Genomic DNA, 27,227 nt, shown 5'->3' on the forward strand with positions numbered 1-27,227 from the left:
CCTTTAGAACTTCAAGCATCCCTGCTATTTTTGAAATAAAAATCATTACATGAAATTTGTATTCATGGGTCACAGAAAGAGGTGACATGTGCAAATTTTAACATATGCTTCTTCTCAAAATAGAAAAAGGATAGGAAAGTGCTTATTATACAAACAACTCAGAAGAATTATAGAAATAGAATTCATCTGGACTTTGAATAGAATTCATCAGGACTTTAGTGTTCACACACAAGTCTCAAGATTTGGGCTTATCACCTGGTTCCTTTTTTTTTTTTTTTTTTTTTTGGTGCTTTATGACTAAGAAACTATTCTGATCATGACATTGCAGCAGCAGAGATGACCCAATGCATGTATAACATCGTGGAACATGTTTATTACAATATACATTCAGGTTCAATAAATAAGAGAGATATGGTAAGATAGTTGCTTGCAGGATCTTACTTTAGGACATACTTAGTGCTCAGTAGTGATCAAATTTTGACATGGCAATTTCTCCAGGTGCTAAGTTTTCCTCCCCTTCACCCCAGTTTAGAAGTGGTGTGATTCCAGAATGATAAAAAAAAAAAAAAGAAAGAAAAACAGAAGCTACCTTCACCATGGTCAGAACCAGACATTTTAATTAGTGCTTGCCTCTCTGACCCAGCCTCCAGGGGCACAATGATGCTCCATAGGAGGACCCATGCAAAAGGGTAAGTTACTGGCAGAACCGAAGCTTCCGCTTCTAGGCAAGAATAAGGATTGTTTCCTGCTCCTGTTCTTTCAAAGAAATGAAAACAGAGAGGAGCCTCACTTCTGCATTCTTACTGCAACAGAATGTGAGATTTAAGAAAGGGAGAAAAGATTAAGAAAGGAAGAGAAAGACACTGGGGAAATGGAAGAGACAACTCAGAAAACTAGAGGAAGATAGGGGAGAGAGAGAGAGAGAGAGAGAGAGAGAGAGAGAGGAGAGAAAGCGAGACAGAGAAAGGAAGAGAGAAGAGAGACAAACCCAGGTCAGACAACTCACTTGGCATTCCCTGTCCCTGCCTTCTTTCTTCGAAAGATGTTGAGGAAAGTGTTGGAGTGGCAGGGCAGCTTGCCATCGCCAACATGCATGCGGACAACATCAGAGGTGGTGAAGGCACTGCGGACATTCCTCTCAGGCTTGGCAATAATGATGTACATCTTGGGAGTGAACATGCACCCCAGAGCCACTGTTACACTGAGACTCACTGCAAAGCAAGTTGTGATGATCTTGTAGTTGCTCCCAAAGTAAATGGGCACAAAAGCTAGCCAGATGATACAGGTGGTGTACATGGTGAAGGCAATATATTTGGCCTCGTTGAAGTTGGCGGGCACATTGCGGGTCTTGAAGGCATAGTAGGTACAGCTCATGATGAGGAGTCCATTGTAGCCCAAAGGTGCCACCACACCCAGGTTGCTGGTATTGCAGATAAGGTAGACTTCCTTGATACTTGGGTAGGATAGAATGGGCATAGGGGGCTCCATGATGATCAGGGTTACCACCAGGGTGAGTTGCACACTAATCAGAATTGAGGCAATGATCACCTGAGCCCAGGCACTCATGAACCTGGGCTTCCGGGTGCAGATCTTCTTCTTGCTGCCAGCCAGGATGCGTGCAATGCGATTGGTTTTAGTCACTAAAGCAGAGTAGCACATCGCAGAGGAGAGGCCAACCAAGAGGCGCTGGAGGTAGCAGGAAGTGGTAGTAGGTTTGGCAATGAGAGTGAATGGGCACACATAACCAAGGAAGATGCCAGCTAGAATGATGTAGCAGAGCTCCCGACTGGAGGATTTGACCACTGGTGTGTCCCGGTACAGTACAAAGATTAGGGTGACAAACAAGGTAACAAGGATTCCCAGGCATGAGAAGGCGATGGCTATGATGGATTCGATGTTGCTCCACTCAAGATAGCGGACAGGAATGGGCTCACAGCCTGTGATGAGAAAAATCATTTTAGCATGAATCCAAGGTTTCTGCTAGGAATAACAACATGCATATTAATCACCAGAGACACAGTCATCTTTGCATCCTTCATGATTTATGGCATTTAATGCTTTTTAAAAAATGCTCACTATTACACAAATAAGGATGAATCATTGTCTTACCTAGGCAATTATGTCCCCAAACTTAATCTCATTACAAGCCTAATGTGACATACTTGAACCTAGAAAAATGATTTTTTCTTCCAACATCAGCATTATAAATAGATGACATTCTGTGGATGGGACTCGGTTCTACATGTTCAGAAAAAGAAAACACCCAAATAAAACTTTATTTCCAGTGAAGGTTAGATGATGATTATGGGATAGAATAAATTATTAAAAAATAAACTGACAAAACTTTTCTTTTGATGTAGTTATTGTCTGTAAGCAAGTCCAGCTCATAGACAAGTCGTTTTTGGCCAGCAGAGTGCTTTCAATGTAAATTTCATCGACTTTTTTACAAGAATCTGCATTCTCCTGTTTACTGCATAGCTCTATATTACACCTTAAATCTCACTCCTCTACTCATGAATCATGAATGATCTGTATCTGAAACCGGAGGGCCTTTGAGTTAGTAACTTCTAATGAACTTATCCAGGAAGAATGAAATCTCCCCTAACCCATCTCTGGAAAGGAAAGACCAGAATTTGTTTCTAAATGCCTGGCTTATCTTTTCTCTCTAGATGGAGAATAAAATGTATTTTGTATTTCAGAGTGAGAGAAAAATCTGTCAGGCTCTGGGACAACCCCTTCACAGAATTTTGTAATCACAAAATATTTGGTCTGGACCAATATTTCCCAAATTGTGAGAATAAAATCATTTCCATAAATTTAGGAGAAGACTCATTGTTCTGTAGCCATGGCAACAAGGAACCACCAGAACCAGTGCTAAACCTGTCAGTCAAACAACTTGCCTCAGTGAACATGTGTTTGGATGCCAAGCAAGTACTGTCAGCCTTTACTTCTGATAATCACTCAGGCAGGATCAGAATCACTTCAATAAATGAGTGCTAACTAATCAACAGTCTCATATGAGTAATCGTATTGCTACAGGTGATGTCAGCCAGCTCTCAGAGTCTGCAAGGTTTCCAATCCCTAAACTCCACACTTTCTAAAAACTCCATATAAAATAGTCTTCTGCTCAGATAAAATGTATCTGCCTAGCATAACTATCCCTTAGTATAGTAAGCAATTTGTTTAGCTTTTGTGCTTTTTTTTTTTTTTTTTTTTTGAGATGGGATCTCACTCTGTCACCCAGGCTGGAGTGCAGTGGCGCAATCTGAGCTCACTGCAAGCTCCACCTCCCGGATTCATGCCATTCTTTTGCCTCAGCCTCCCAAGTAGCTGGGACCAGAGACGCCCACCACCATGCCTGGCTAATTTTTTGTATTTTTAGTAGAAATGGGGTTTCACTGTGTTAGCCAGGATGGTCTCGATCTCCTGACCTCGTGATCTGCCTACCTTGGCCTCCCAACGTGCTGGGATTACAGCCATGAGCCACCACACGCAGCCAGCTTTTGTGCTTTTTTTTTTTTAATTATGTATTTAGCTTCAGTATGTTTCATATTTCTAGAGGCTTCACCAAGATAATATTGAAGAACCCTTATTTGGTAACATTCCAGGAGATGCTCTGATCAACAGTGTCACTCACTGGATCCCCTCATGCCCACATTTTGTCCTTCCCGCGTACTACCATGTGAGTCAGTCTCAACGATTTTCTTGCTCGGGCTAATTTTACTGAGCTCTTGTTGCTGAATTTATGTGGTTATCCTAGGATTTGTAATCATGTAGGTCTTTGTATAGAAGGCCATTAAACTTCGGTATTTGCGTAAGGTAATTTCACCTGTATCTTTAAAATATTAAGTCACATAACCTTTGGTTTTGAAATGCACCATTTGGTAATTAGACATAAACTTTTTATTATGTCAACAAATATTTCACTTTAGAGATACACAATTTGATAAATATTTTTTCCATATCTGTTTATTCCCTTGCTGTTTCTTTGCTTTTGCTATTATTTACATACATACACAAAGTCTTATTTTATGGGTCTTTTTTGTTTGTGAGTTTGTTTTGTTTTGAGTCATCTTTTTCTGTTGGCTATATAAGGGATAGTACCTAAACATTAGAGGAACATGTAAGCCTAAGAAGTGTCCAATCCAAGCTGGCCCTGAGTGCTGTTTGGAGATCCTTTAAATTGATAACCAATTTGTCAAAAGTGGTAGATCACTCAGCCTTAAGTTTCCTAGAATACCTTTACAAGAATACTTCCTGTGTTGTCAACTTATGAAAGATGACTTCATTTTAGTGATTGTGTGTTGCCTTCCTACACTCTATTTGCTTTGGGAATCTAAGACACCATTAGCAAGCACACACTTTTGACAGAACTTAGTGGCCTCTCTTCCTTGTGTATCAGGAATTTGTCTCTGTCTAAATACAAACATTTTTCTGGAAGAACTTATTCTTCCCATATAAAGTCACACATTAATCCTATTTTTTTTTTCCCAATACAGGTCAGACAGATGATACATAGATGATAGATAGATAGATAGATAGATAGATAGATAGATAGATAGATGATGGATAGATAGGAAAATAGATATTTAAAATAACAATGGCCGTACGGGAAGTTTTGATATGATGAAGTCGATAAATGAAAATATTTAAAAGAAGCTCTAGACAAATTGGGAGATAAAATACCACAGTCAATTGTCAATTTCTTTAGCTGGCATCCTACAAACAAATTTTCCAATTCAAAGATGATTTTTGTCAAGGCTTTGGTAACCTTCTGAATGCTACCTTCTTTTCATTTCATTCTTTTGCTGTGCAACTTTACCTGACTCTCTAAATGAGCTACTCTGTCATCAGAGTTTTCACTGGAAAAGAGTATAACATTTTAAACTTTCTAGAACATAAGTCAGATGTATAGAAGTTGAATTTAAAAACTGGTATAAAGCCAAATTAGGACCTATAGTTAATAATTTTCCTAAACTTCATGAATACAGAACATAATGCTTGCTGTAGAATTTGGAAATTTTATTAGGTATTTATTGTCCATACTGTAAATATGTACCAATTAATTCAATTAGTTGTTAGCCTTTGATGGAGAAAAATGTTTAAATGCAAGAGTAGAAAAGAGAAGATTAAAATAACCCATTGGCATAACATTTAAAAAAGAAAAATAGAAAAGACATTGCATAAGGCACTTTCAGAAGCTTTTCTTTCAGTAAATACTCAAAATTGTAAACTAAATAAAGATGAAAAATAAACTTTAGGAAACTTTCAAATAGTTCTAAAATAGACTTAACAACTAACATAAAAAGGACCATATTCTCTCCGTCTGTAAGCAGGCTTAGATCTCCTGAATTAGTTGAATCAAATGAGGAAAAAACAATTAAAATGTAAAATTACCAATCTAGAAAATATCTAATATGTGGCTTGACATTTCCAGATAGAGTTAAAAAGTAAATAACCCAAATCAACATAATTATGGATCTTTCAGTAAACAAACTAAAAGGTCTCTGTTCTCTGTGGCTTGGGAGCCTATGGAAGAAAATCTGTAGCTATCTCAAGCAGAAGTTTCATTTGAAGAATATTTGTGAAAACTAAGTACATCTCATGAAAAATGAGCAACTTATTCTGGAAGGACAAGTTGGCCAATTAAACAGCAATGGAAAGACATTTTCAAGATAGCAAAAGATATGTCCTGCTCATGCTTCATTTGTAATTAAATTAATTTGGAAAAAAATGTATGGGACATTGATAAAATTGCAAAAAAACCTTTGAGCATCTCCAGATGGATTGTATGCGGTTGTCTCTCTCTGTGTTATTACTAGGTACTAGTTCAAATAGTGTGCTTATTTTATGACTCTGTTTAAGCATTCCCCTGTTGAAAAGCCACAATCCTCACAATGGCTAAAATACAGTTAGATTTTTATTTCTTAGCTGAAACATTCTAATGTATAAATCCAGTGATATGAGGACATTTTCAGTGGAATATTTATTCATGACCTCATCATTCCCAACCCTCTAGAAAAATGAAAGGGAACCTTGATACACTGATGTTCACACCCATTCGTGATTTTAAACTGAAGTTCTGCAAAAGCCTCCAGAAGCAGAAAGAGTATGGAAGTTAACTGCTGATCCAAGGACCTTGAGGCATGCTAATAACCATATGATGATGATCTTCTGTGCAAGATCACCATTATAAAATTCTTGTATATATCATTCTCTCCTTTGTATATTCTTATTCAAACTTCTTTCCTTACTGATTTAAAGCTATACAAATCTGAGTTTTACTATTTCTCTTACTACTAAGAGGGATTTATCTGAGCCTAGATATTACTAGAGACAATCATCATACTAACTCAATAGTTTAGTTGTATCAAATTATCATTAGTGGACATCATTTGAGAAATTATATAAAGGTCTTTGCCCATGCCTATGTCCTGAATGGTATCACTTAGGTTTTCTTCTAGGGTTTTTATGGATTTAAGTCTTACATTTAAATCTTTAATTCATCTTGAGTTAATGTTTCTATAAGGTGTAAGGAAGGGATCCAGTTTCAGTTTTCTGCATATGGCTAGCCAGTTTTCCCAGCACCATTTATTAAATAGGGAATCCTTTCCCCATTGCTGATTTTTGTCAGGTTTGTCAAAGATCAGATGGTTGCAGGTGTGTGTGTTATTTCTGAGGTCTCTGTTCTGTTCCATTGATCAATATATCTGTTTTGGTACCAGTACCAATTTGTTTTGGTTACTGTAGCCTTATTGTGTAGTTTGAAGTCAGGTAGCATGATGCCTCCAGCTTTGTTCCTTTTGCTTGGGATTGTCTTGGCTATACAGGCTCTTTTTTGGTTCCACATGAAATTTAAAGTAGTTTTTTCTAATTCTGTGAAGAAAGTCAACGGTAGTTTGATAGGAATAGCATTGAATCTATAAATTTTGGACAGTATGGCCATTTTCATGATATTGATGCTTCCCATCCATGAGTATGGAATGTTTTTCCATTTATTTGTGCCCTCTCTTATTTCCTTGAGCAGTGATTTTATGACTAAAACACCAAAAGCAATTGCAACAAAAGCCAGAATTGACAAATGGGATCTAATTAAACTAATGAGCTTCTCCACAACAAAAGAAACTATCATCAAAGTGAACAGGCAACCCACAGGATGGGAGAAAATTTTTGCAATCTATCCATCTGACAAAGGACTAATATCCAGAATCTACAAGGAACTTGAACAAATTTACAAGAAAAAAACAAACAATTGTATCAAAAAGTGGGCGAAGGATATGAACAGACACTTCTCAAAAGAAGACATTTATGCGGCCAATGAACATATGAAAAAAATCTCATAATCACTGGTCATTAGATAAATGCAAATCAAAAGCACAATGAGATACAATTTCATGTCAGTTAGAATGGTGATCATTAAAAAGTCAGGAAACAGCAGATGCTGGAGAGGATGTGGAGAAATAGGAAGGCTTTTACACTGTTGGTGGGAGTGTAAATTAGTTCAACCATTGTGGAAGACAGTATGGCAATTCCTCAAAGATCTAGAATCAGAAATACCATTTGACCCAGCAGTCCCCAGCAATTCCATTACTGGGTATATACCCAAAGGATTACCAGTCATTCTACTATAAAGACACATGCACACGTATGTATCACAGCTCTACTCACAATATCAAAGACTCAAACCAACTCAAATGTCCATCAATGATAGACTAGACAAAGAAAATGTGGCACATATACATCATGGAATGTTATGCAGCCATAAAAAAGAATGAGTTTATGTCCTTTGCAGGGACACGGATGAAGTGGGAAAACCATCATTCTCAGCAAACTAACACAGGAACAGAAAACCAAGCATCACATGTTCTCACTCATAGGAGTTGAACAATGAGAACACATGGGTATAGTGAGGGGAACATCACATGCCAGGGCCTGTTGGGGCATGTGGGGCAAAGGGAGGGATAGCATTAGGAGAAATACCTAACGTAGATGATGGGTTGATGGGTGCAGCAAACCACCAAGGCACGGGTATACCTATGTAACAAATCTGCACATTCTGCACATGTATCCCAGAATGTAAAGTATAATAATAAAAAAGAAATAATATAAAGATATGTTATGCTAACTTTTCCAATAACAACACTCTGCATATGCAAAGATTGCACGAGTTTAGTTATTTGAAAAGATTCAGAAGACTTGCAGAAGACACTCATGTAACAATTTCATTTAAAGTCAAAAGGTATAATATAGTGCGAGAAAGACAGTGCACATCAGCACCAAGGGACAGAGAGATAACCAGGTGCAAGCTCTCTAGGTGCCTATTCACACATGGATAGACTTTATCTGTGGATTGGACTACCAGGGTCTCTATCACAAACAGTGGCTTTGGGTTAGCTAGGGCAGAAGTTTCAGTGGAGTCTTTTTATCACCCCCAAGTCATGTAGCCAAGTCAATAATTGGTGGTTTCAGGAGAAATCCATCAGTGAGCAAACTGGATTTGGTTGCCACCAAACACATTTTAAACTTTAAACTGCATATCATAAATCCAAGTTCCCCTAATGAGACCAATAATCAAAGATAGATACTAAAGCCTCTCCAAGGATAATCATAAAGTTTTCCCAATCTAGCTATAAAATAACTCAGCCCTATACAGTACATCAAATACAAATGAAGAACGATGTTGTTATGCTAGAGGGGATATAAGTAGCCTCGTGTTGTAACAGTAGCAGTTTTTCATGACACCCAGAAACACACTTGCAACTCTACTACAATTGTTTTATCTCTCGGGAAGATCCTAGATTCTTTTGCATATATGGACACCAGTCTCTTCAACGCCAATCTGGAACCATCCAAAACAGAATCCCTTGAAGACTGGGGCTAATAATTTATATTTTGAGTAAGTTTCTTAAAAGTTTTAAATTCTTTTTCCTTTTCTTCCTTTTCTTTATTTTTTATTTAGGATAAATTTAAATTTATCCTAAATTTGAGAAACATTAGCTTTGCCATCTTGAGGGAATTAGCTATAATGTCAATTTTGTCCAATTATGTAATGTCATGTTATGTGGTTTTTTTCGAGGTCCTGTTTTGAAGTTTTTAAAAAACAGTTATCCAACCTCTAGGTGTGTTTGGCTATCCCAAGACTAGAAAGAGGGGAGACTGCCTTCAACCAGTGGAGACTGTGTCCACCTGACCCCAGAACTCAAAAGGGGGACTTTGTGAGAGTTGTGCATACCATATCTGAACCCTGAGAACTTCAGGTCCTGGCAAGTATTTATGATTAGGGTTATTACAGAGAACTCAGAGCTCTCAGACAAGTCAGTTCCTTCAAGCTGACTACAAATTACTGGGCAAAATCAAAGAAAATCAAAGAAAGGTAGCAACAACTCTGATCTAAGGACTGGTAGCTACTTCTGTTTTTTGAATCAAATGTTGTGCTTATAAGATCCAGATGTATTAGAGGAGGATGAAATTTGCTATCAGACTTTTTCCAATTAGGTCAAGTCAAATTTAACATGAATTAAGGAATAAAATTCTATGCAAAGTGTCTTGGGGTAATTCATAACATTTGCAATATTACATTATGATCATATAAAACTTCATCAAAATGCTTCCCTGATTGTTTTAAAATTAGTATAAATAGTAATTCTATTATAATTCATTGAAATTCTACCAGGTGAAATTCTGTTTGTAATTCAGTGCTCAGTTCAAATGTCCCTTCTTCTGCAAAGGCTTTTTTCTTCCCAGGGAAAAATAGCTGCTCCATATTTATCTGACATTTTACACATAACTCTATTGTAGGACTTATAGTTGGCTGCTTACATGGCTAGTTTCATATGAAGCTCCTCCCTTATGATATAGACATTGCTTCATTCACCTGTATATTCCCAGTTTTTAAAAAGTACTTGGCACAAAACAGATTGTAGTGCTTATTACAGAAGGAAATAAATTAGTAGATTCTAGTGTAAGAGGTTACAACAACTGTTGGGATGGAGAAAAAGTTGTTAAAATTAGTTAATGTTTATAAAGCATTTTCCGTGTTTTTTTTTTTTTTAATGAGAAAATGTGACGTAGTCTGCCTTTTTTGAGGAATGTTGCTATTTTATTTTTACAAATAAATTAGTAGCATTGGATTACATATAATTCGTCCACAAATTGTTAAACTACTGTCAAGCTGTGTATCATGGCAGAAAAGATCCCTGTTTTTGTATCACAAGAAATAAAGTGTGAGATTTAAGTGCTGAATTAAAATGTGCAATTTCACAAGAAGAAAATATGAGAAACTTTTTAACAGCTTCAAAAAGCACTTTCTCTAAGAAATATACTAATTTCTTCAGAGCCAAAAAAAAAAAAAAAACCGCATTTCAATGGAAATAAAAATCACAGTAAACCTATTTTTATTCATTAATATTATAATGTATGGAGTATATATTAAAAGTAGCTAACTTTTAAAGTGATTTAAAGTATCTTTTAATCAACTATTAAAAATAAAATGTATATTTTACTTCAGTAGAATACACTATTTTTCAAAGAAGAATGATTTCTCATTTTAACTAAAATTTAGTAAAAAAAATTACCCATAAATCAAATACCTACTTAAAGGCAATGTGTTTACTTTTCTGAGTAATTCTACTGATTTTTAGTATTCTGTTCCCGTGGGTTTTCTCATTTCACAACTACCGCTACCATGGTAACACCCACAACACATTGGCATGGACTATGCCCTTGCTCTGTGCTTGACATGGCACCAAGCAAATGGTAAATGGGATTTCATTTTCCATTCATGTATGAGACCAAAAGAAACATAGAATCAATATGGATCATTAAAACATAAGTATAAATTAGAATGAGGAATCTATATTGTGAAAGACCCTAAAGATAAGATTTGCAACATCATCTGAATATATGACCGAATCATAGCTGCATGACTATTGTTATTAGCTAAGGGCACAGTCTGAGGAGGTGCTGGCTCAACTCATTAGAATGTTAAAGTGACTTTTATGCATACAATAGATCATGGCATATTAAATCGTTAGAAATGTAATTGTATAAATATTCATCTATTTTTAATCAAGGAGAATTTTAAAAATATTTTACCAAGTTAAAGATCCCTAATCAATGGAAATGATCATTCGGCAGTGGACAGAAAATATACAATAATCCCACAATAGATCATCTCCAGGGAATAAAAGGCATGACCTTGAGTTCCAGTATTACATCATATCAGGTTTTTTAAAAAAGTTTTTTTATCTTAATATTTTAACATAGGATAGACATTTTTTTAGTGTGTGAGATAAGCCCTAATGAAAGTGAAATAGAGCAGTAGGAGAAGTTTGAGAAAGCCCAAAAAATGTAGATAAAAGAAAAATGTTTATACCTCAAAGCCAAGACTTCTGACTCCTGAGATTAATCTGATAAAGAGGTCACTTTTGTCTTTGAGCTTCTTCCTAGTCAGCTGTGATCTCAGTCAAACAGATGAGCGGGATGACTGTCAGTCAACCCCAGCTCTCAAACACAATGGCCATCTAAGCGGACCTACTTATACAAGAAAAAGAGGCCTGGCAGGAGGCACATGCTATGAAGGAGGATAAAAATTTGAAGAGAAATAGTCTAAGTGGAGGGAAGGCATGAGTCAAAAATGAGGTTGGAAAAGCTTTTCCAAGCCAGGCCATTGCAGGCAACCATGGCAGAGTGAGAGCATTCATTAGATCCAGTGACAAACAATCTTGAATTCTCATGGTGGTTTTTCTATTAACCAATTGCATTGATCTCGATGACCTTGGGTGAGTCCCTTCTTCCTAATTACCTCAATTTAACAAAAGTCTATTAAGTAGCTATTATGTTCAAGGCATCAGGCTATGCGCCAGAGAGTGGTGTTTCTCTATGGGTGGGACAGGGAGTAATTGCATCAGGATCTTCTGAGTTCCACTCCAGAATGAGCAAAGGGGAATCTCTGGAGGTGGGTAATTCCTGGGCAATTTTTAGACATGAAATTTATCTGGCAAATAAAAAGATGAGTGAGATGAAGTTCATACCTTCAAAAATGTTCTTATCTACTTTTCTTCTCTTTAAAAAGGACCTTTGTACTAGGTGACTTATAAAAGCTTTTTGCTGCTCAGTTTAAGTTTTTCCTAACAAAATTAACATTTTACAAGGTATTGTGACTTAGTAAGTATAATTTTAGTTACGTGACCTAGTTCTACTTACCTAGTCATTTTTGACGTATTTTGAATAAACTGCATGATTTCTTAGTTGCATATTCTTACTTTGAAACAGGTAAAAATGTGTCCAACCATCAAGAATATTACACTTTTGGATGATTTTCAACAGCACCCAGAAAGGCATGGAGTCAGGCATTAGTGGTTTAGGTTCTGCTTCTCACTATTTTCCTGACTTTGGCCATATGACTTCACCTCTCTAGGCCTCAGCTCCCTCTTTCTAAGATGACAAGATAAGGGGCTAGATTATTCAGATGATGAAGTGTCTATGTACTCAGATAAAGAAAAGCCTCTATGGCTCCTAAAATTTATGCAAAGTTTTATGAATCATTTCTCCTCTGTAAGCTGATAACAAGGTCTGTGAAAAACAAAACTCATTTATATAAACATCACTCTTAGGAAACTTACAAACTCATATAATCAATCTCTCTGCGTTCCACTGGTTTTACTAGTGAATCATCTGTTGCATTCATTTATTCCTTTCCATTCCTACTCTAGCTGTCCTAATCCACTCCTTTTCAAATAACTCACTTGCATCAATACAACAACTTTCTATACCACCACAAGAAGCATACCAGAAATACAGATATCATGATGTCATTCACCACTTTAAAATTCTTTAGTGGTTCTCCTGTGCTTAAAGCCAAAGTCCAAACATGTAGAGGAAAGTTACACAGAAGCACTCTACCATCCCACCAGTGTCCTTGTCGATTCTCATTTCTGACCACTACTCTACTGGGCCGTTGTGCCTACCTACCAATCCCACATGCTTGTCCTATGGTTTTCTGCAAAGGTGTCATCAACTTTCATGTTTCCTGTGTTCTACTTTAGGCATGAAATTCCTTTCATCTTCTTGCCTGCCTAACAAACTTTACGCACCCTTTATAGATATCTCTATTATTTCAATAATTATGTTTTATTATATTTTTCCATGTTTCTTCCCTGATAGATTTTATACAAAATAAAAGCTGGGACATTTACCTTTCTATTTTTAGGGCCTACAGTAGTGCCTCATGCACGGTAGATGTTCAAAAAATGATTGCAAATATAAATTCAGGTGGCCAGAAATACCTTCAAATACAATTTAAAGAAAAACAGACAACAACTCTATAATAGCATAGCCCACCACACATCAATTCTTTGTTATTTAGATTTACAGGAACTTTCTTTTCAATATAGATTATAGAAAATGTATGAGGTTTATGCATACTCCTTGACATGAGGACTAAAAAGTGTGCATTGTAAATTAACATTGAGAAGACGTGAGCTAATCATTCTCATTTGAGCGATGGACACATTGGAAAGGCAAATAGTCAGGGACAAGGTTTCCAAGTGAGGCAGTTCCTACCTGTTAGATCTGCATTGGGCCACCATCCCAAGTCACAAGCTTTGCAGGTGAACTCATCTTGCACATATTCATTCTCTTTGCAGGCCGTGCAAATCCAACAGCAACTCACTTCTCCCTTCCGTATAACCTATAATGTAGATATTTCATGAATTTTAAAGATAGTTTTCCCAGAAAAGTTTCTATTTCGCATGAGGGCTTGTTTTCAGACTACAAATAAAGAAAAAAAGACTAACTATGAAATAATCTTATATGCTGAGGAATCTTAAGAATGTGAATTTGCATATACTTGATTATTTTAGAGTTCAGATGGAAATGTCAGTTCACTCCATGCTGAGTTTGGAGGCTTTTCAATAATAATTTATTCTATAGAGTTATTTGACTACATTTTTTTGCAGTTAATGGAAGAACATACTATGCTCATGGATAGGAAGAATCAATATCGTGAAAATGGCCATACTGCCCAAGGTTATTTACAGATTCAATGCCATCCCCATCAAGCTACCAATGAGTTTCTTCACAGAATTGGAAAAAACTGCTTTAAAGTTCATATGGAACCAAAAAAGAGCCTGCATTGACAAGACAATCCTAAGTCAAAAGAACAAAGCTGGAGGCGTCACGCTACCTGACTTCAAACTATACTACAAGGCTACAGTAACCAAAACAGCATGGTACTGGTACCACAACAGAGATATAGACCAATGGAACAGAACAGAGTCCTCAGAAATGATACCACACATCTACAGCCATCTGATCTTTGACAAACCTGAGAGAAACAAGAAATGGGGAAAGGATTCCCTATTTAATAAATGGTGCTGGGAAAATTGGCTAGCCAGAAGTAGAAAGCTGAAACTGGATCCTTTCCTTACTCCTTATATGAAGATTAGTTCAAGATGGATTAGAGACTTAACTGTTAGACCTAATACCATAAAAACCCTAGAAGAAAACCTAGGTAGTACCATTCAGGACATAGGCATGGGCAAGGACTTCATGTCTAAAACACCAAAAGCAACGGCAGCAAAAGCAAAAATTGACAAATGGGATCTCATTAAACTAAAGAGCTTCTGCACAGCAAAAGAAACTACCATCAGAGTGAACAGGCAACCTACAGAATGGGAGAAAACTTTTGCAATCTACTCATCTGACAAAGGGCTAATATCCAGAACCTACAAAGAACTCAAACAAATTTACAAGAAAAAAACAAACAACCCCATCGAAAAGTGAGCAAAGGATATGAACAGACATTTCTCAAAAGAAGACATTCATACAGCCAACAGACATATGAAAAAATGCTCATCATCACTCGCCATCAGAGAAATGCAAATCAAAACCACAATGAGATACCATCTCACACCAGTTAGAATGGCAATCATTAAGAAGTCAGGAAACAACAGGTGCTGGAGAGGATGTGGAGGAATAGGAACACTTTTACACTGTTGGTGGGATTGTAAACTAGTTCGACCATTATGGAAAACAGTATGGCGATTCCTCAAGGATCTAGAACTAGAAGTACCATATGACCCAGCCATCCCACTACTGGGTAGATACCCAAAGGATTATAAATCATGCTGCTATAAAGACACATGCACACGTGTTTATTGCGGCACTATTCAAAATAGCAAAGACTTGGAATCAACCCAAATGTCCATCTGTGACAGACTGGATTAAGAAAATGTGACACATATACACCATGGAATAGTATGCAGCCATCAAAAAGGATGAGTTTGCGTCCTTTGTAGGGACATGGATGCAGCTGGAAACCATCATTCTTAGCAAACTATCACAAGAAGAGAAAACCAAACACCGCATGTTCTCACTCATAGATGGGAACTGAACAATGAGATCACTTGGACTCGGGAAGGGGGACATCACACATCGGGGCCTATCATGGGGAGCGGGGAGGGGGGAGGGATTGCATTGGGAGTTATACCTGATATAAATGACGAATTGATGGGTGCTGACGAGTTGATGGGTGCAGCACACCAACATGGCACAAGTATACATATGTAACAAACTTGCACGTTATGCACATGTACCCTAGAACTTAAAGTATAATAATAAAAAAAGAAACAGTTTAATTTAATCCTTGTTTATATTAATATTTATTACTCTCAAAAAAGTAAAAAGTATACATTTTTCCTCTCTGAGAAAGTAGTTTTACCAAAAAATGTCTGTAATAAAACCTTATTAATTCATAAAAGCTAAATAATTATACAATTTTTGTTGTAATTATGAAAAACTGAATTATTAGACAATTTCACTCAAGAGCAACTATATATACGTAAAAACAGAATGATACCTAAGAATACAGAATCAAGTATTGCCCTGCCTTTCTCTAGTGAATTCAAAAGATCATAACAAGTATTGGCAGCAACATTGCTAGTTCAAAATTACTGGAGAGCTGCTTAAACTTAAACTTAAATCTGAGCAGTTTAAACTTTCCCCCATTTTCAATTTGTTTAGTGAACACTTTCACACTCCGTAGTACAAAAATAAACATAAAAACACATTGCATTTAAAGTGAGTGTTTTGTAGACAACACACAATTTGGTCTTGCATTTATCTGTAGTCTGGCAACTTCTGCCTTTTATTGCTTAGTACATTTACATTTTCTATAATAATCAGGATGGTTAAATATAAATCAGTCATCTCTTATTTTTCTTTTATCTGTCCTATCTGTCCTTTTTTTCTACCTTCTTTTAAGCATTCTATTTTATCTCCATAGTAGCTTATTAGTTAGGCCTCTTTGCTATGTTTCAATGGTTGCTCTAAAGTTGACAATATGGACCACTAATTTATCACAGTGTACATTCAGATAAGATTATACTACTTTATTTATAATGTAAGAACCCGACAGTAATATTCTTCCATTTTCCCCTCCCATCCTTTAGGTTATAGTTTTATACATTTTACTTCCACATATTTATGTAATGGACCCTCCCCAAATGAATTATTATTTTTGCTTTAAACAGTCATCTCTGAAATATGTCTTTTAAAATAAGAAAGACATTATATTTTATATTTACCCATATATTTACATTTCTGGTTTTAATTACTTTGTATAGGTCCATATTTTGGCCATATTTTCTTCTTCCTGAAGACTTTTCTTCAACATTTACAGCAGTGTCAACCTGAGAATATGACCTCCCTCATCTTTTATTTGTTTGAAAAAGTATAAATTTTGCCTTAGTATTTCAAAAATAACATTTTCACTTGGTATGGAAGTTTAAGTTGAGTGTGTGTGTGTATATATATAAAATGTAATATCTATATGTAAATATATATATATATATTATTTCAGCATGTTATGTCATTCCATTGTCTTAGGGAATAGAATTCTAAGTTAAAGATTACTATTATTATTATTATTATTATTTCTGCTCTCAGTGCTTTAAAGATGTTACTTCTTTCTTGTCTCACCTATAGTTTCTGATAAGAAGCCTGCCATAATTGTTATTTAATTCCTCTGAATGCCCAGCACTTTGGGAGGCCGAGACGGGCGGATCACGAGGTCAGGAGATCGAGACCATCCTGGCTAACACGGTGAAACCCCGTCTCTACAAAAAATTACAAAAAACTAGCCGGGCGAGGTGGCGGGTGCCTGTAGTCCCAGCTACTCGGGAGGCTGAGGCGGGAGAATGGCGTAAACCTGGGAGGCGGAGCTTGCAGTGAGCTGAGATCCGGCCACTGCACTCCAGCCTGGGCGACAGAGGGAGACTCCTCTCAAAAAAAAAAAAAAAAAAAAAAAATTCCTCTGAATGTATCACCCTTTCTTATTTTGGATAATATTAATTTTTTATCACTGGTTTTTAGCAACTTAATTGTAATGACTTCTTTGTGTTTATCCTGCTTAGAATTTGCTGAGCTTTGTGGATTTGGGTTTACATTTTCATTACTTTTAAAATTTTACAGCCATTATTTCTTCAGGTTTTCTTCTGACTGGCTTCACTCTCCCATCCTTTTGGAGTTTCAGTTGCACTTATAGTCTACCCCCAAGTATTACTCTGAAAGTAACTGAGAGTCTGCTCATTTCTTTCAGCATTTAATTTTTTCTCTTTGTGCCTCATTTGCCTGTTTCCTATTGCTGTGTTTTTCAGTTCACTGACCTTTAGTTCTACAACAACTAATGTGCTGTTAATCAAATCCATTAAAATGTTTTTTTCTTAGATATGTTATTTTTCATCTGTATAACTTCTGTTATTTTTTATATTTTCATTTTTCTTCCTTTTATATTTATATCTTCTTTTAAATCTTTTAGCATGTATTTATCCTTGTGTTTTAATGCCCTTGACTGCTAATTTCAACAGCAATGTAATTTCTGGAACTGTTTCTATTGCTTGGTTTTCTTCCTGGTAATGTGACACATTTTGCTGCTTGGTCAAATCTACAAATTTTTGGCCAGATGCAAGACATTGTGTGCATTAAGGTGTAGAGTGTGGATTTATTTGTATTCCTTTTTAAAAAGAGTGTTGGACTTTGTTTGAGCAAACAGTTAAGCAACTTACAGCTCAGTTTGTTCCCTTTGAGCTTTGATTTTAAACTATTAGGGCAAATCTAGAATAGTCACTATTTGAGGAATAGTTTCGTCTCATTATTAAGATGTGACCTTCCAAGAGCTTTTACTTAATTCCTTATATATTCAGCAACATATCTCTACTCTGGCTGGTGAAAATTGGAAAATTCCTGGCTCTATGTCAGCTTTGGGAATCCATCTCCCTAGTAAGTGTTCCTTACCTGGACTCAAAATTCCATCCGGCTGACATGTAGACTACTGTTCAATCAAATACTCAAGCGAATGCCTATGCTAATTTCTGTGACTCCTTTTTTTGCACAGGAGATCCATCATCTTCCATATACTTTGCACTACAAATTCTAGCCATTTTGGTCCTCCCAAACTCTGATTCTGTCTTCTTAAATTAGCAATATGGCCAAGCTGCATTTGTTTTCTCTCTCAAATGAACAACAATCAGGAAATTGTTTCTGTCTTTCTGTCTCCAGGCAGAAAGCATGAGTGATTTTAGGGTTCACCTTATTCGTTTCCCCTCACTTCCATGAACTCAAGGTCTTGTACTGTTTTCCAATGTCTGGACACAGTTGTTTTGTATATTTCATCAAGATTTCTAGTTGCTTATGGCAGAAGGCTAAGTCTGGACTCTGTTAATCCCTCATCTCTGGGAACAGAAGTTCCTCTCTAACACAATAAAAGTGATCAAATATTCCCATATGTAAAATCAGAAACTAAACTCTAATTACTGCCATACTTTAAAATGATAGAAACTCTAGCCTTCATAAAAATAAAATGATCTTCCTGCACATCAGGTTGACATTTATACCACTGTTTTAGAATTACACAAAAAGATTAAATGACAGAATATTTTCAGCAAGTATATAAGGTTTTCTATTTCTACTTATACTTCCAAATAACTTTTGAAAGTAGAGCCAAATTAAGTCTTTTTGAAAAAACTCACACCTATCCTCAAAATAGGCATGAGAAATTTAAATTATAAAAGATATCTTTTCTAAATGATACAAGAAAAATTGAAATAATAAATAGATGCTACTGTCTTACTTTAATTAGGATAAGCAGTACAGTAAGAGCCATCATGAATTAATGTATTTCACTTCAACCAGCTGTATCTTTCTCTCCATGTAAAATTAGTACTGCTAATTAGACAAATTCAAAAGACAATAATGCTAAACAAATTTACTCATGCAGGATGACTCGTGAAAGTACATTCTGCAAATAACTAGTACATGGAAGCTCTTTGACATTAGCTTTTGACTGACTGAACACATTAATGTATAAGTTATTAGCTTATACCTTTAATACAGAATGAAAAATAGAGATGTTTAAATGGACTTACTTTTTAAATCCTCCTTCTTTATGCACCAAGTGCATCAAGCATGTGTACTTTCACCATATAATATCTGTAAGATGAAATTTATCCTTTCTATCTTCATAGTCACCCCTCTAGACTCAGACTTTATTACTTTACACTGAAATTATGCTCCCTGCCCATAGTATGATCCATTGTATATATCTAGGGACTTATATACCATGCTTCTAATTTCTTCTCACTCCAGAGTAAGAAGCACATAGCTACCAAGATCATCCAAATAGCCTGTAGCTCCTCAAAGAAAAGGACTATGTCATCCTTTCAGTGTTTTCACAGTATAGTGATCAAGGCACAGAAATATATCAAAAATACATAGCCAATGAATGAGTGGTGAATGGAATATTTTTCAAAAATATAATTAGATCACTCAAAGAACTTTAGTGCTTCCTATTTTAATACCTTTGAAACACAAGTACTTCAGTCAGACATTCACTTGGCCCCTAGTTTTGTTTCTGTACCTGATTTTGTCTGTTATTAATTTCTTACATTTGTATGTGATAAAAGGAAGGGCAGTCTCTGTGCTTAAATGCATATTACCTTCTATTTAGAATGTCATCTTTTCTACATAAGACCCTCCATGTCACTGCTTTCAAGATGAGACACAAAAATCACACGCTTTAGTGAGTATTTTAGAGCAGTGAGTCTTTCAAAATATTATTTTATTTGAAACTCTTAATCAACAAAAATATAGTTGATATTTTATTACCACAGGTTAGCTTTTGTCCTCTAATTGTTTTGCAAATATGTGGTAGATATGTTTCATTCAGACAAGTTGTTTTTAAAAAATATTTCTTAAGTTATTATATCTTATATATGTTCTAGTTTCCCCAAAGTGACAAATTTAAAATTATTTTTATATTTGTCATTGTAACTGATATTTCTTTTGTATGATGTATACATTCAATAAGTGAATAAGTGTTTAATTTTTGTCACACTGAAATGCTTTTTATGTCAACTCTGAGTCGTAGTAAAAGTTTTGACATTTCACTGAAACCTCCCTTGAAGGACTAAGGCTTTCTAAGACCTACCTGTTTTGATTCTTTTTACATCCTATGTAAAAAGTACACATCAGTGTACATGGTTCTATGCTTGTTAGTGAGGCTAGGTGATCTGCTGCTACACACAATGTTATGATTCACTTTATATACACTGCAAGTGTCTTAAAACATTTATAGCATAGGAAATTAAATGTCCACTTTGTGACTGCACTTCTGAAGCAACATGAAATGGATTTGTTTAAATTAAAATTTTATTTACAGAATGGATGAAAGAAAGTCAACAGCATCAAGAGAACATAATGGTGGAAAAGTAACTGAAAAAAGGTAAAAGATAAAATTTTCTTTGTAAGAGAAACATCCGAAAGACTAAAAAGAATGAAGGAACTGAGTCTACTTTAATTAGAATTGTAGAAGAGATCAAACTGCTTCTGGTCCTCTAGGCGGAGCAAGATGGTGGAACAGAGAATCCTACCTATTGTCTGCCTCCCCTACCAAGGACATCAACAAATATTTACAGATAATCAAAAATCAAGTGAACACTCAGTATCTGGTTTTAACTTCATATTGATGAAAGAGGCACTGAAGAGTTAGAAAAAACAGCCCTGAATTGCCAACGCCTCTGCTTCTCCACCCTCTAGATGTTGCAGCATAGTGCAGAGAGCATCTCTAGGTGTTGAGGGAGGGAAAACACAGTAATTGTGAGGTACTGAACTCAGTGCTGTCCTGTTAGAACTGAAGGGAAAACCAGATCAAACTCAGCTGATGCTCACCCACAGAGGGAGCATTTAAGCCAGCCCTAGCCAGAAGAGACTCACTGATTCCATGGGTTCGAACTTAAGTGCCTACAAACCTTGTCACCAAGGGCTACAGGATACTGTGTCTCCAAGTAAACTTGAAAGGCAGTCTAGATCATAAGGATTGGAAATTTTAGGTGAGTCCTAGGGCTGAACTAGGCCCAGAGACAGTGGACTAGTGAGGGCAGACAACATACTGGGACAACAGCTGGGGCAGGTAAGGGAGTGCTGGCATCACGCCTCTCCTAACCCCAGGCTGTACAGTTAGTAGCTCCAAAAGAGACCCCTTCTTTCCACTTGGGGAAAGGAGAGGAAAGAGTGCGGAGGACTTTGTCTTGCATCTAGGATACCAGCTCAGCCACAGCAGGATAGGGCACCCATCAGAGTTGTGAAGCCCCTGTTCTAGGCCCTAGCCCCCAGAGGACATTTCTAGACACATCCTGGACCAGAAGGGAACCCGTTGCCTTGAAGGAAAGGACTCAGTCCTGGCAGCATTTATCACCTGTTAACTGAAATGTCCTTGGGCCCTGTATAACCAACAGCAATACACAGGTACTACATTGAGGGCCTTGAGTGATCCTCTCAGACTGGCTTCAGGTAAGACTCAACAGATTACCAGCTGTGGTGGATATGGGGCAAAACTCCTTCTGCTTGGGAGGAGCAGAGGGGAAAGAAAAGGGGCTTTGTCTTAAGTACCAGCATGGCCACAAGTGGATAGAGTACCAAATGGGCTCTTGGGTCCTTGATTCCATGGCTTGACTCTTGAACTACATTTCTGGATCTGCCTTGGGCCAGAGGGAAGCCCAGTGCCCTGAAGGGTATGTCCCATGCCAGGCAGCATTTACGACAAGCTGACTTCAGAGACTTGGGCCTTAAGGGAACATCAGGGGTAGTCTGCCAGTACTCCTTATGGCCTGGGGTGGCAGTAACTATGGAGTGAGTCTCCTTTACCTTTGGAAAGATGCCAAAGGGTACTCTGACAGATGCCTTTTGGAAAGGGGGAAATAGTGTGAAGAACTGCATCTTGTGGTTTGAGTGCTAGCTCAGCTACAGTATGATAAAACAACAGGTAGACTTCTAAGGTTTTCAACTCTAGTCCTTGACTCCCAGATGGAACTTCCAAATCCACACAGGGCTATGGGAGACTTTGCTATCCTGAAGGGAAGAACACAGACCTGGCTGGTTTTGCCACTTGCTGATTGTAGAGCCCAGGGCCTTGAGCAGACATAGGTAGCAGAGAATGGCTACAGCAGGCCTTGAGAAAGACCCAGTACTGTGCTGACGTGTGGTTTGACCTGGCAAAGTCATAGTTGTGGTGGCCACAGGGGTACTTGTGTCACTCCACTCACAGTTTTAGGTGGCTCAGAACAGAGAGAGAGAGAGAGACTCTATAGGTTTGAGAGAAAGTAAGGGAAGAGAACAAGAGTCTCTGGTAACCCAGAGATTTGTCCTAGATCTTGTCCAAGACCTCTATGAGTCTGCAACAACCACAGCATTATTAGGGTTGGGGAGCCCCTTAAAGCAGATACATCTTGGATCACAGCACCCAAGTACTTTCAAATATCTGGAAAGCCTTCTCAAGAAGGATGGTTACAAATAAGCCCAGACAGTAAAAGCTACATTAAATACCCAAATCCTCAATGCCCATGCACCAAAGAACATATACTAGCATCAACACCATCCAGGAAAACATGACCTCACTAAATTAACTAAATAAGGCACTAGGAACTAATCTTGCAGAAACAGAGATATGAGACCTTTCAGAGAGAAACTTCAAAATAGCTATGTTGAGGAAACTCAAAGAAATTCAAGATAACACAGAGAAGTAATTTAGAATTATATCAGATAAATTTAGCAGAGAGATGGAAATAATTAAAAAGAAACAAGCAGAAATTCTGAAGCTGAAAAATGTAATCAACATACTGAAGAATGCATCAGAGTCTTTTAATGCAGAATGGATCAAGCAGAGAAAATAATTAGTGACCTTAAAGACAGGATATTTGAAAATACCTATCAGAGGAGAAAAAAGAAAAAAAAATAAAGGACACCTACAGAACCCAGAAAATAGTCTCAAAAGGGCAAATCTAAGGATTATAGGCCTTAAAGATGTGGCAGAGAAAGAGAGAGAGGTAGAAAGAATATTTTAAAAGGTAGTATCAGAGAACTTCCCAAATGTAGAGTAAGATATCAATATCCAAGTACAAGAAGGGTATTGTATGAGTCTGTTCTCATTCTGCCAATAAAGACATACTTGAGACTGGGTAATTTATAAAGGGAAAAGGTTTGACTCACAGTTTCACATGGCTGGGGAAACCTCACAATCATGGCGTATTACAAAGGAATAACAAAGTCACATCTTGTATGGTGGCAGGAAGGCAAGAGAGAGAATGTGCAGGGAAACTCACCTTTATAAAACAATTCACTTATTCACTATCATGAGAACAGCACTGGAAAGACAGGCCCTCATGATTCAATTACCTCCCACTGGGCCCCTCCCATGACACATGGGAATTATGGGAGCTACAATTTGAGATTTGGGTGGGGACACAGCCAAACCATATTATTCTGCCTCCTGGTCCCTCCCAAATCTCATGTCTTCACATTTCAAAAGCTATTATGCCTTCTCAACAGTCCTACAAAGTTTTAACTCATTTCAGAATTAACTCAATAGTCCACAGTCCAAAGTCTCATTTGAGACAAGGCAAGTCTCTTCCATCTATGAGGCTGTAAAATCAAAAGCAAATTAGTTACTTTCTAGATACAATGAAGGTACAGGAATTGGGTAAATAACATCTCTTCCAAATGGGAGAAATTGGCCAAAACAAAAGGGCTACAGGCCCCATGCAAGTCCAAAATCCAATACGGCAGTCATGAAACCTTAAAGTTCCAAAATTATCTCCTTTGACTCCATGTCTTACACCCAGGTGATGCTGATGCAAGAGGTGGGTTCCCATGGTCTTGGGTAGCTCCACCCCTGTGGCTTTATAAGATATAGCCCCACTCCCGGTTGCTTTCACAGACTGCTGTTGAGTGTCTGCAGCTCTTCCAGGCACATGGTGCAAGTGTCAGTGGAATGGATCTACCATTCTGGGGTCTGGAGGATGGTGGCCCTCTTCTTACAGCTCCACTAGGCAGTTCCCCAGTGGGAACTCTGTATGGGGGCTTACACCTCACATTTCCCATCTGCACTTCCCTAACAGAGGTTCTCCATGAGGGTTCCACCCCTGCAGCACACCTTTGCCTGGACATTCAGGTATTTCCATGTATCCTCTGAAATCTAGGTGGAGGTTCCCACTCATCAATTCTTCCATGCACCCACAAGCCCAACACCATGTGTAAGCCACAAAGGCTTGGGGCTTGCACCCTCTGAAGCAATGGCTTGAGCTCTACATTGGCCCATTTTAGCCACGGCTGGGATGCACAGCACCAAACTAACCCAGGAAGCCATTTTTTTTCTCCTAGTCCTCTGGACCCAAAGGTCTCTCACATGCCCTGTAGACATTTTCCCCATAGTCTTGGTAATTAGCATTGGGCTACTTGTTACTTATGCAAATTTCTGCAGCCAGCTTGAATTTCTCCCTAGAAAATGGGTTTTTCTTTTCTAGTGCATCATCAGGCTGCAAATTTTCCAAACTTTTATCCTTTTCACCTCTTGAAGGCTTAGCTGGTTAGAACTTTCTTCCACCAGATACGTTAAGTTGTCTCTCTCAAATTCAAAGTTCCACAGGTCTCTGGGGAAGGAGCATAATGCCACCAGTTTATTTGTATAGCAAAAGTGACCTTTACTCCAATTACTAACAAGTTTCTCATTTCCATCTGAGACCACCTCAACCTGGACCTTATTGTCCATATCACTATCAGCATTCTGGTCAAAGTCATTTAATAAGTCTCTAGGAAGTTCCAAACTTTCCTACACTTTCCTATCTACTTCTGAGCCCTCCAAACTGTTCCAATCTCTGCCTGTTACCCAGTTCTAAAGTTATTCCACATTTCCAGGTATCTTTGCAACAGTGCCCCACTCCCAGTGCCAATTTACTGTATTAGTCTGTTCTCACGCTGCTAATAAAGATGTACCCAAGACTGGGTAATTTATAGAGGAGAAAGGTTTAATGAACTCCCAGTGCAACATGGCTGGGGAGGCCTCACAACCTCCAAGGCCTCACAACCAAATAGAAAGCAAAGGAGGAGTAAGATAACATCTTGCATGGTGGCAGGCAAGAGAGAGAATATGTGCAGAGAAACTCCCCTTTATAAAACCATCATATCTTTTTTTTTTTTTTTTTTTTTTTTTTTTTTTTTTTTTTTTGAGACGGAGTCTCGCTCTGCCGCCCAGGCTGGAGTGCAGTGGCCGGATCTCAGCTCACTGCAAGCTCCGCCTCCCGGTTCACGCCATTCTCCTGCCTCAGCCTCCCGAGTAGCTGGGACTACAGGCGCCCGCCACGTCGCCCGGCTAGTTTTTTGGTATTTTTAGTAGAGACGGGGTTTCACCATGTTAGCCAGGATGGTCTCGATCTTCTGACCTCGTGATCCGCCCGTCTCGGCCTCCCAAAGTGCTGGGATTACAGGCTTGAGCCACCGCGCCCGGCCAAAACCATCATATCTTGTGAGACCTATTCACTATCGTGAGAACAGCACCAGAAAGACCCACCCTCATAATTCAATTACCTTCCACCGGGTCCCTCCCATGACATGTGGGAATTCTGAGAGTTACAAATTGAGATTTGTGGGGACACAACAAAGCCATATCAATTATAGAACTCTGAGCCGTTTGAACCCAAAGAATGCTACCTCAAGGCATTTAATAATCATAGTATTAGGTAAAGGATGAAGAAAGGATTCTAAAAACAGTAAGAGAAAAGAAACGATTAACATAAAATGCAGCTCCAATATGTCAGACAGCAGACTCCTCAGTGGAAACTTTACAGGCCAGGAGACAATGGGATAACATATTTAAAGTGCTGAAGAAAAAAAAAAAACTTTTATCATAGAATAGTATATTTGATGAAAATATCCTTCACACTTGAAGGGCACATAAAGGATAAATAAAGACTCCCAGACAAAAGCTGAGGGATTTAATTAATACCAGACCCATCCTACAAGAAATACTTAAAGGAGTACTTCCAACAGAAAGAAAAGAACATTAATGAACAATAGACAATTGCCTCAAGATACAAAATTCACTGGTAATAGTAAGTACATGGAATAAAAAGAATATTATAGCACTGTAACTGTGGTATATAAACTAATCTTAAGTAGAAAAGCTAAATAATGAACCAATCAAAAGTAATAACTGCAACAACTTTTCAAGACATAGTCAATATAATAAGATATATATATAGAAACCACAAAAAGTTTAAAAACAGGGATACAAAGTTAAGGCATATAGTTTTCACTAGTTTTCTTTTTTGTTTGTTTATTGAAACAGTATTAAGTTGTTATGGGGTTAAAATAATAGGTTATAAGATGGTTTTTTCAAGCCTCATTGCAACCTCAAAACAAAAAACATACAATGGAAACACACACAAAAATGAAAAGCAAGAAATTAAATCATGTCTTCAGAGAAAATTACCTTCACTAGGGGAAAACAAGAAGGAAGGAAATAAAGAAGGGAGGGAAGTCCATAAAACTACCAGAAAACAAATAACAAAATGGCAGGAATAAGTCCTTATTTGTCAACAATAACATGTAAATGGAATGTAAATGGACTAGATTCTCCAATCAAAAGACAGACTGGCTAAAAGCTGCTGCCTACAAAGAACACACTTCACTTATAAAGACATAGTTAAACTGAAAATAAAGGGATGGCAAAAGATAGTCTGTGCTAATGGAGACCAAAAAAAGCATAGATTGCTATACTCATATAAGGCAATATAGATTTTAATACAAAAACTACAAGAAGAGACAAAGAAGGTCACTACATAATGATAAAAGGATCAATTCAACTGAAGAATATAACAATTGTACACATATACGCACCA

At 37.4% G+C, this 27,227-nt stretch overlaps 1 protein-coding gene across 3 annotated transcripts in view; it reads right to left on the reverse strand.

Moving 5' to 3' along the window:
- Positions 1-27,227, reverse strand: part of GRM1 (glutamate metabotropic receptor 1) — a 460,907-nt gene that overhangs the window by 35,634 nt on the left and 398,046 nt on the right. For all 3 annotated transcript variants that reach the window (XM_033235141.1, XM_033235142.1, XM_033235143.1), the window contains exons 6-7: positions 13,564-13,690; positions 1,007-1,937 (exon numbers count right to left, since the gene is read on the reverse strand). In XM_033235141.1, the coding sequence (XP_033091032.1) occupies positions 1,007-1,937; positions 13,564-13,690 (1,058 nt within the window). The remainder of the gene's footprint in view (positions 1-1,006; positions 1,938-13,563; positions 13,691-27,227) is intronic.

Source organism: Trachypithecus francoisi, unplaced genomic scaffold (genome assembly GCF_009764315.1).
Source record: "Trachypithecus francoisi isolate TF-2019V2 unplaced genomic scaffold, Tfra_2.0 Lachesis_group15, whole genome shotgun sequence".
Classification (NCBI taxonomy): domain Eukaryota; kingdom Metazoa; phylum Chordata; class Mammalia; order Primates; family Cercopithecidae; genus Trachypithecus; species Trachypithecus francoisi.